The sequence below is a fragment of the Neltuma alba genome, unplaced genomic scaffold (assembly GCF_004799145.2).
Source record: "Neltuma alba isolate B1F8T4 unplaced genomic scaffold, ASM479914v2 tig00004273_pilon, whole genome shotgun sequence".
NCBI lineage: Eukaryota > Viridiplantae > Streptophyta > Magnoliopsida > Fabales > Fabaceae > Neltuma > Neltuma alba.
Window position 1 is genome coordinate 133,499 of NW_021633632.1, and position 11,403 is coordinate 144,901.

Sequence of the window (11,403 nt, forward strand, 5' to 3'; positions counted from 1 at the left end):
TTTAGGAAGGACACTTAAATTAAATAATGGTATAGAATAATTCGGGTCACAAAATGTGGAGACTGTCGTAAATCTTAGGAGACTCTAATTCCTCATAGGATTTTGAATTTTCTTAGGATTTGATACACTTTTGATGCACAATGTCAACGACATTGGTAACCCCACCAAAATTTGAGGCAACACCCTCTATTTGCCTTCAGCTACTCGCATTCTGAAATTGCTTACATGGCAAGTACTTGACATTTTCAGTTTCATCTGGGGGGAAAATTGAAACTATAAATCATATTTCGAAGCTGGAAGTGCCAAAACCATCAATGGGCATTTCCAATTGATAAACAAAACATCTGGGAATTTGCTGTGTAACTAGGGTACTTCACTACTTGAGAGAAGAAGAAACTAATATACTTCTGATTCTTATAATGCATAGATCAACTACGGATTAAGAAGCTGGAACTTGGAAGCTTTTTACTCCTTGTCCTTGGATTAGCATCTTCTAATAGCTTGATAACATCTCTCATCGTGGGTCTCACGCGTGGATCCTTCTCAGTGCATTTCAGAGCCACCAAAAGCACTTTGGTAGCTTGTTCAAGAACATTTGAATCCAGAAACTGCCCAGCAAGACTTGAATCAGCAATTTTATGAACATCTTCTGTTCCGTCCCACAGAGCTCTGACCCACACCACTACATCAACTCCCTCCATAAATGATGGATCCACTGCCTTCTTTCTGGTTATCAACTCAAGTAAAACTACCCCATAACTGTAAACATCAGATTCTCTATTGTTTGCTGTTGAATATGCATTCTCTGTCATAGGCCAGAGTAAATATGTTAGTTATCAGTACAGGATTTGTGCAAATAAAAGAACAAGCAGATTCATGATAGCAGTAGTAGAAGTACCTGGTGCAATATAACCTACTGTGCCACGGACAGACATAGATGATGCTGAAACAGAAGATTGATCCAAGAGCTTGGCGATACCAAAATCAGCAATGTGAGGCTCCATATCAGAATCTATGAGTATGTTTTTTGGTTTGATGTCACGATGTACTATGGGGGGATCACAATCATAATGGAGATAGGCCAATCCATGAGCAATGCCAATGGCTATCTTATATCGCACATTCCACTCTAAGGATGGCGGTGGACGCTTTTCATGCAAAACTTCATGAAGGCTTCCATTTGGCATGTAGGTGTACAAGATCAGACCAAAGTCTTTTCTCAACCAGAAGTCTTCCAATTTGACCAGATTTCGGTGCCTAATCTTTCCAGCGGTTTGAATTTCTCTAACCATGCTTTTGCTCTTGCCTTTGTTCCCAGAAAATGCAAGCTTCTTCACAGCAAAAACCTGGCCTGGATCTACTGAAGCTTTATAAACTACTCCATGCGCTCCTTTACCGATGATAAACCGGTCACTCAGGTTAGCAGTAGCCTCCATCACTTTGTTAAGAAGTGAGGAAGTGCCTTCTTTGTCAGAAATCTGGACTCCCTGCTTAGGTTTTCTGCCACAGACACACATATAGACTACTCCCAGCAGCAAAAGAACAAAAAATATTGACGATCCAAGTGCTATCATTGCTACTTGTACTTTACTAAGCCCTTTCTGGTTTGTCAATCTATCATCACATAGCTTTAGATGGCTGCTCTGATTGCAATCCGATCTGTTTGATGATAAACAACTGACACACAGGCCAGGATTCCCCAAAAATGAAGAAGGATCAGAATTAAGCAGCTTCATCAGCATCTTTGGTACAGGACCATCAAAGGAATTGTATGAAACATTGACTTTAAGTAATGAAGAAAGGTCAGCAAGAACTCGTATGCTTCCAGTCAAATTGTTCCCAGATAGATCCAGAGTTAGCAGATTTGATAATTTTCCCATCTCTGGAGGAATTTCACCAATCAGCCCATTAGCACTTAGATTCAACCCATAGCGCAGATTCTGCAACACCCCAAGTGATCCTGGAATTTTTCCTCCAAGCATATTTCCACCAAGCTGTAGCTCAGAGAGCTTGTTAAATTCTGACAAGAAATCCGGGATACCCCCATGGAAACGATTCTCTCTCAGAATTAACGTGGTTAGCACCATCCAGCTCCTCAAACTTGGTGGAAATGGACCGTTCAGGAAATTGGATCCCACATCAAAACTGTCCATTTTAGTACATTTTGACAGCTCATGTGGCAAAGGACCTTCTAGGTGGTTGTGAGCAAGATGCAGAGTCTTCAGGTTTGCAAGGTGACCTAGCTCTGGGGGTATATGCCCCTCCAAGTTGTTATTGGACAAAATTAAATCAGTGACATTTGAGCAGTTTCCCAAACTTGGTGGGATTGAGCCATTGATATTGTTTCCACTGATATCCATGAACGTGAGATTTGGATTATACTCAAAATCAGGTAAGGGCCCTGTAAAATTATTCTCCTTCAGAATCAACCTTTTGAGAGTTGTACACCTTCCTACATCTGGAGGTATGCTACCTTGAAGCTGGTTAAGGCCCAAATTCAGCAGAGTTAACTTCTTTCCAGAACAAAGATTCGGTGGGATGTTACCGGTGAACTTATTATCCGTGAAATCCAACTGTAATAAACGGCTTCTGATTCCCAAAGTTTGAGGTATGACTCCAGAGAAGTGGTTGTTAAACAATGAGATATTCTTAAGATGGTTGAGCTCTGTCATCTCCAAAGGTAGCTCCCCAGACAGGCTATTATTGTACACAAGGATATACTCAAGACTTTGAATCTTCCAGACACTTAGAGGAATTTCACCAGTCAAATGGTTGGAAAACAGTTCAAGATCCTGTAATTCACTCAACTCTCCCAGCTCACTCGGAATTTCTCCCTCAAGTTGATTGGAATACAAATGCAACTGTGTCAAAGACTTACAGTTGCCAATCTCCGGAGGAATTTTTCCGGACAAATGATTCACAGGAAGCCATAAAAGGGAAAGCTTGCGAAGCAGACCAATGGAGGATGGAATACTGCCAGTTAAGCCACTGCTAACCGCAGAAAATTCTGTTAAGCCACTACAATTTCCCAAGCTTGAAGGAATACCTCCACTGAATAAATTGTATGACAGATCCAATAAAAACAAATTTTTACAACTGCCAGAACCCAACGGAATAGTACCCCTAAGATCATTATTAGCAAAGCCCAGATAAACAATATCATGGAGATTGTTCAGTGTCTCTGGAAGAGTCCCTTGAATGTGATTCACATTCAAGAACAATTCCTGCAATTTACTGCAATTCCCAATTGAGGAAGGAATTTCACCAGACAACTGATTATTTTGCAGATACAGGATCAAAAGCTCGCTCATGTTCCCTATACCTGAAGGAAGTGGACCGTTGAGAGAGTTATTAGACATGTCAACATGTTGCAGGTGAGGGATTTGAGTGATAACTTCTGGGATTTGACCAGTGAGTTGGTTATAAGAAAGGTTGATATTCTTCAAATTCTTCAAGTTTTTGAAGGTCATAGGCATTTGTCCACTCAAGTGGTTTCCAGAAAGGTCTAAATACTCTAGCAGACTACAGTTCCCTAACTCAGGAGGAATTGTTCCAGAGAAAACATTATTCATCAATACAAAGCTCTTCAAGTGACTCAAAAGTCCAATCTCAGGCCCTACTTGACCCTCAATCCCATACTCAGTGAGGTTAAGGGAGATCACATTGTGGGCATGGTCGCAATGGATTCCAACCCAAGAGCAAGGAGTGGAATCTGAGAGATTCCAGGAGGACTTCACAGGATGAGGTACAGAAGTCCAGTGCCTCAAGAGTGACAATAGGGTCACCCCATCAGAGCTCAAAGCAGAAACAGAGCATAGCAAGGAAGACAAGCATAGAGGAAGAAGCACCCAGAGACGCATCATTGGCAAATAAGACAAGAGACCCGACAAGACACCAACCAAGGTTGGAACTTTGGAGGCTTACTTACGAGGAACAAAAAGCACGTACCTTGGTGCCTTGTAGCAGTTGTTTACAAGAACAAGTCCCCATGGGATTGACATTCTTCTGAACAATGAGCTTGAAACGGGGTTGAACTTCGGAAGAAAGGGAGAGGAGAAAAACGCGGTGAGGGCAGTGTGAAAAGAGGACAAGAGAGAAGAAGCTAGAATGGCTGTGTCAGAAGCTCGTTCATCATAAAATAGAATCATGAGAGCGATTCATTTATTGCATCGATGTGCTGCTCTACCGCCCCGCTGCCTCCTGCCCGAGCGGTGATATATATACGCACGCACACAGAGTCACACACAATTGTACACACGCGTGGAGAGAGATACATGCAGGTCAAAAAAAAAGGTCTTTCTATATTATTCCGGTCAAAAAAAAAAAAAGTCTTTCTATATTAATTACTAGACCGATTTTTAATATAAAATTTATTTAACTAATTTAATTGAATTAAAAAATTTAAGTGAGTTAGTTAATTATAAAAAATATAATATATTTTTCTTAAAATACCATAATTATTTTTCTTACTATCTTCTATCTTTCACTTACTTGATTATAGTTGAGAAAATATCCATATATATAATTTAGAAAATTTTGATAAATATGAGAAATAGGTATTATATTTAGATCAAAATTAACTTAACAGTTAGGTCATATATTAAGAACGAAAGGAATGTTAAATTACTCAGTGTTCTATTCATAACAAACTTTTAACATATGTAAATAAAAAAAAATAAAACTAGATTAACTCTAATTAAAATATAATAACTTTTTAATTTTATTCATATTTAATATATATACCTTAAAAAATAATGTTTAATACAAACGCTTGGCAGTGGCAGTTGGCTGGTGTGAAACCCGAATGGAGTCCACATGTAATGTTTTAATTAATGTTATCCCCTGCTTTTGCCGCGTTTGGTTTGGGACGCTTCCATAAATAAGCAAACAATTCTTTTGTTTGTCAACAAACCATTCTTTTGTTTGCAGAAAACAAGCGTCAACTCCAGAAATGAAGAAAAAATACAGAACAAGAGCGCGAAGGCTAAGTGGAATCTTCTGTTTTTGACTGAAAGAAAAGAAGTCTCAAGCTTGAGTTCAAACGACTTTAGAATCTCGGCGTGTATTTGTCGATGTTTCGTCTTGGAGGGAGGGATTTAGTTAAGATTCCAGTGTCTTATTTTACAAATTCCAGCCAAAAGAATATTATAATCCTAAATAAATACTCCTCCGGTTTTAATATAAAATCTATTTTATAGTATAATTTACATTACTAAACAGTCTTCTATTTAGAACTACAGGAGTATAATAATAACTTAACATAAAACTTAGTAGGCTATCACTAAAAAATTGTTAATAATTTTTATTTTAGAAATAATTATAATTTTGAAAGTTTTATTTTAAATTTTTTAAATTTTAAGGCTTTAAAAATTGTTGGAAAATGACTGTACATAAATAATAAAAGCTACTTTGTTTACATATGATAAACAATTAGTATTTCCTTTCACATTCACTGACCATTTACCAAGATTTCATAGATAATTGGAGTTGGTATTGATTGATTATTCTTATATGTTAATCAAATATATTTCCTCCGATCTACAGTTATAAGTTATGAATAGAAAGGGCTATCAAATTTCACATTTAAACAAAAGGTCACATCATTGATCATTCTGGCAAATTCATGTAATGTTAACTTAAAGTATTTCATGAAAATGCAGGTTAATACTCTCTCTAATCTTTAATGGGATTTAAATAAACCAAATTACGTAAATATAAAATTAGTTAAAATTAATTGAAGATAATGATATGTAAAGTGCAACATGTTTTTTGAAAATACCCTTATAAAGTGGGTGAGACTGAATGAATGAGACTAACCAATAATCAATGCAGTGATATTACTGAGTACGAATAAATAGCTAATGAGAGAGAAAAAAAAGTTAAAAATGGTTTTTTTTCTATTTTTTAAATAAAGGGACAATATTATTCAACCCAAGTAAAAAAATTACTTAAAAATGAAAAATGACTTTTCCGCTGTGAGGAAGAAAAACGCAATGTGGCCATGTGGGCAATGTGAAGGGTAGAAAAGAGGAGAGGCTAGCTGTGACCTGTGAGGAAAGAAAAAGCAACGAGAGCAGTGTGAATGAATGGCCAAGTCTTTGCGTATTAATTACTCCCTCCCATTTGTTTCATATTATTCAAATAACAAAATTGAGAAATTTCTCTTGTAACTTTAGTTAAAAATAATAAATATATAAGAAATATATTTTTTTAAAAAAATATGACCCCATTTATAAGAGAGTAAGGGTTGGTTTGGTATGAGAAAAATGGAAGGAAAGGAAAGAGGGAGGAATTTTAATGAATTCAATTTAAAAAATTAGAAAAATGGGTTTAAAAGATTTTAACCCCGCTTCTTCAATTTTTTAAATTGAGTTCATTAGAAAAAGTTTTCCTCTCTTCCCTCCATTTCCCTTGCACCAAAGAGTATCTAAGTGAGAAAAAGAAATAGTGAGGAAAAAAAATAAAAGAGAATGTATGACTGTATGAGGAAAAAAGATAATGCAGTTAATTAACTGTAAAATTAGTAAGAATACATTTACTATTTGGACAATTCCAAACTAAGGCTTACAAAAAAAGGACTAATTAAAAATTTTGAATATTATGAAAAGAATGGGAGGATTTGGAATAGCAATTGGAGAATAAAAATTATTTTTTTAATTATAATTTATTCAATACAAAATAAGTATATAAAAAATTTGTTTTAACAGGAAAGTGTATAAATGCTTATATAAATAAGTACAAAATATACACAACTTTTAGCAGGTTTGGGAGTGTAACATCCAAAAATATATATATTTAGATTTTAGTTTATTAAAATGAGATTAATTAATTATCATTGAAGCTAATCTTAATTACGGGTAGACTACTAATTAATAAATAATAGTTAAATAATAATTAATATATATAAATATAATATATAAATATATATAATATATATATATATTGATAGTGGGTGGCACGCGGCCACCCACTTTGTTTTGGGGGAGGGGAGTTGATCCCCTGTGGGCCGTGACCCACCTTTTATTAAAAACAAAAAAACAAAGAAACAAAACAAGCTAAGGATTTGAGCAAGGGGGGTCACGTGACCCATTATATTTGAATCATTGTTTCCCCTTCTTCCGCCTCCCGTCCTGTAGCCTCTCCTTGCTGCTTCGCATTCGTGTTCCTGGTCAGCCATCCCGCCGCGTGAGAGAGTGAGAGTGAGAGGTTGAGGGTGTGAGCAAGAAGAGATTCTTTGGTCTCCTCTAAATTATTTAGATAAGCTATTTTCTTCCTACTTTTTCTATTTATTTTTAAGTTTATGGCAGAAAATAAGATGTGTTAGGGTTTGATAGATTTTTAATGATTTGAGGCTTCTAACTTATTATGATGATATTAATGGAGCTTATGGGGTTAAAATAGAAGCCTTATGACTTAGATTTTTAGTTGATGGTTGATTTGAGGCAATGTGAGTTAGGGATTGGTTGGGAAATTGTGATTTGTATTAATGATGATATTAATTTCGAAATTTATCTCTTAGTTGAGTTCACTTGAGGTTATATTGAGGATCCAATGCTTAAACTTTGAGGATTGTTATTGAAATAGTAATGTTGATGATTCTTGGAGAGACTTTAATTAGTGGAAGTTGGGGTTTGGGAGGAAATTGAGGAAAATATTATAAGTTATTGATTCTAATGAATGGGAAATGATTAATAGAAGAAGGGAATAGGATTTTAATAATGATTGAAGGCATAGTTAATATATGGTTATTTTTCTAAGAGTTAAAGTAAGCACTTTTTGGAGATTTTTGGATGATTTGAAGGAAATATTCTTATTAATGATGTGAATGAGAGAAATAGAGTTGGGAAGTATTAGGAATTGTCACTTGGAGGAATAGATGAATTATTATTTTTCCTAAAGATAATTTTTTTTAAGGTAAGCCAATTATGGGGATTTAGTTAATAAATTATTCTAATGCTATATTAATTAGTCTTTTTATATTAATATATGTTTATTAATTTATTATTGTAGAGTGAGCTTGGTTTGGGCTCTTGGGTTTGAATCCTCCTACTCTAAGTTCTTGTGTCAAGAACTTGAGGTAACCACTTTCTAATTTACCTTGTATGCTTGTTGATGTGATTATAAGCATGTGTTGATATTAGAAATGTTCTCAATATGTGTTATGGTGGTTTTTGTATGAAAAGTAAATTATATATCTATATCAAGATTTATGTTTTGATAAATTTATTAGTTAAGTGGGCATGAATTATTTCATCTTATGAATATCTTGTTGATGATGAATAAATTTGATTATTGAATATGAGAATACTTTATGGATATGAAATTGTGTGGAATTGGATGGTTGGATTGGGCTGTGTTGGTTGTGCTGAAATGTAGTTGTGGGAGGTCTGATTATTTATACCACGTGGTATAGCCGCCACTTGGCACCCAATGGTTGGCATTAACATTCTTAGGGCCCTCGGTATCACCCTTCCTTTAGCCGAGTCGAGGGTCAGCCCAAGGGACATGACACCTTTCCATATTCCAAGGAAAGGGAACCCATGGTCCGATATGAGCTCTGTAACTTTTGGCCGAGTTACACCTCATTATTGGAGAGCTTGGTGCAGTCTTGTAAAATAGATGAATCGTGTTATGTGTGAATAGCCTATGGGTTCTGTCAGAGGTTACAAGGAGGTTATAAGGATGGTTGATGAAGTTCTATGCATGCCAGTTACTTTGTGAATTATTATATATTGTTTTCTGTAAAGATGTTTAACTTATATATTATTTGAATTGTACTTTGCCCGCTTAGCTATTTTGTAATCACTCCCTGGATACTTGTTGAATTGGAATTGTGGTTACTGGGTCAATTTGACTCACCCCATGGTTATTTAACATTTTTCAGGCGAGGGTTCAGGTATTGGTCCCAAGGGGAAGGTGTCCGAGGCTTGAGTTTTCCTTTCAACTCTGTATAGCCTCTATTTTGTTATACATGATTTGACTGATGTATATTGCCAAACTTTAGGGCCTTTTTGTTATACTTAGCATGCGTTTGATTTTCCGCTGCATTCTAGACTTGAGTTAGCGGGCGAAGCCATTTTTGGTTATAGGTGATCGCTATTTTGATTGCAATTGTTGATGGGCAGTAGTAGTAGTTATCTTGGTGGACTTCAAATGTCCTAGCCCATTTACAATTGGTCTTAATTGTATTTGAGGTTCTAGAGTATTGCTGATCGATTTGATATATACATAAAAAATCAAATGTTGATCCTTTCTTATTTGATTAACTGTCTTTAGTATTCTAGAATAGTAGCTACTACTCTGTTAAAGATTTGGTTTGTTATTGACTATGGTAGATATCTATTTGATTAGGTTTGTCCTTCCTACCATGGTTAGCCTTTTAAAGTAATTATCTTTTTGAAAATGTTTATTTACCATGAATTACGGGGGTTATTACAAGGAGCCCTTTTATTATTAAACAAACAATTCTTTTGCGTTTTGTTTTTTGGGATCAACAAACAACACTATTGTTTGGAGTTAGTAGAAAACAAGAGTCAAGTCTAGAAAAGAAAAGGTGGAGAATTTGAGGGTGAAGGCCACCAAGTGGGATCTTGCCTTTTTGATTCAAAGCAAAACGTCTTAAGCTTGAGTTCATTAAGACAACTCTATAATGTTTGGGTCCCCTTTTTTTAAAAAAAAAAAAATTTGGTTATGTGGAGTTATCTCCATGCATGTTTTGTCTTGAGTCAAGGATTTAGTTAAAATTCAACTATCTTGTTTTAAAAATTCTTTCAAAAGAATATTAGAGGTAGTCTTAAACAAATGTATTAATAACTTAAAATTTAGTTGTCTATCACCGGAAAAAATTGTTAATAATCTTTATTTTAGAAAATAATTATAAATTAAAACATTTTAAATGGTAAGGACTTAAAAATTGTTGGAAAATGACTACACACAAATAATAAAAAGCTATTACTTTGCTTACATTTGACCAACACTTGGTATTTCATTTCACATTCACTAACCATTTACCAAGACTTTGAAATGTTTAGGCAGAAATCAAATCATGATTTTAAAATTAATTTTACGATATACAAAATAAGTATATGAAAGGAGTTTAGTTTTAACTTGCATGAAAACACTTTTAGAAATATTTTTTATTAACCCAAACATCCTCGAATCATAGATAAACATGAAGTGGTTATTTAACATTCTTATTTGTTGATCAAATATACAATGTTTCATATTCAAACAAAATATGACATCATTAATCATTCTAACAAATGTTGCTTTAACTTACAAGGATACCACTTATATTATTTTGTAAAATTTGTTTAGTTTGTTAATTTTTTTTCACCGGATCAAATGAAACCGTAGCCTGACCAAGACAAAGAAGGGGAAAAAAAAAAAAAAAAGGAGTTTTCCACTGAGTCAGAAAAACTCAATGTGGCCAATGTGAAAGAGTACGAGGGAGAAGAGGCTAGCTGTGACCTGTGAGAGAAGAAAAAAACAACGAAAGCAATGTGAAAGGAGTACCAGAGGGGATATGCTAAAATGGTTATGTTAGAAGCTCATTAATCATAAAATAAATAGAATGTATTGCTTTTACTTCTTGTTTGAATAAAAATGATGTTTTATGGGAAAATAAATAAATAGAATGAGAGAGATATTTATAAATGAATGAATGACCAACCCTTTGTGTATTAATTACTCCCTCCCATTTGTTTTTATAAGATTCAAATAACAAAATTAAGAAATCTGTTGTGACTTTAATTAGTTAAAAATAATAAATATGTAAAGAGAGTGGGTGACAGAAAGAAATAGTGAGAAAAAATGATAGAAAATTTGATTGAGGATAAAATTAGTAAGAATACATTTAACATTTAGACAATTCCAAACCGAGTCTTGTGAAAAAATGGACTAACTAAAAAACTTGAATATTATAAAAAGAATGGGAGGATTTGGAATGACAATTGAAGCCTTTAAAAGAAATTTTTTTTAATCATCATCTATTAAATACCAAATAAATATATAAAACAAAGTTTTTTTGTCTCAATTTATATGAAATTATTTATAAATATATATATTAAACAACTCCAAATAAGTACGAAATATACACAACTTTTACTAGGCCTGGTTTGGAATCCTTTTATCATTAAACAAACAATTCTTTTGCTTTTTGTTTTTTGGATCAACAAAACAACTCTATTGTTTGGAGTCAGTAGAAAACGAGAGTCAAGTCTAGAAAAGAAAAAGGTGAAGAACTTGAGAGTGAAAGCCACCAAGTGAGATCTTTCTTTATAAGAGAGTAAGAGTTGGCTTGGTACGAGGAAAATGGAAGGAAAGGAAAGAGGGAATTTTATTGAGTTCGATTTAAAAAATTAGAGAAATAGGGTTAAAAGATTTTAACCCCACTTCTTCAAT

The 11,403-nt window shown here is 34.2% G+C and overlaps 1 protein-coding gene across 2 annotated transcripts; it reads right to left on the reverse strand.

Annotated features, from left to right (window-relative positions):
• On the reverse strand, window positions 1-4,051 carry LOC114744144 (receptor-like protein kinase). Of its 2 annotated transcripts, XM_028932332.1 has the most exons (3): window positions 3,949-4,051; window positions 899-3,322; window positions 1-805 (listed from the first exon to the last, which is right to left on the reverse strand). In XM_028932332.1, the coding sequence occupies exons 2-3, from the start codon at window positions 3,309-3,311 to the stop codon at window positions 429-431; spliced, it is 2,790 nt and encodes a 929-aa protein (XP_028788165.1). In that variant the 5' UTR covers window positions 3,312-3,322; window positions 3,949-4,051; the 3' UTR covers window positions 1-428. The 2 variants fall into 2 exon arrangements, with proteins under 2 accessions (XP_028788165.1, XP_028788164.1); XM_028932331.1 differs by having other exon boundaries at window positions 899-4,051.
• Between the last annotated feature and the right edge of the window lie 7,352 nt (window positions 4,052-11,403).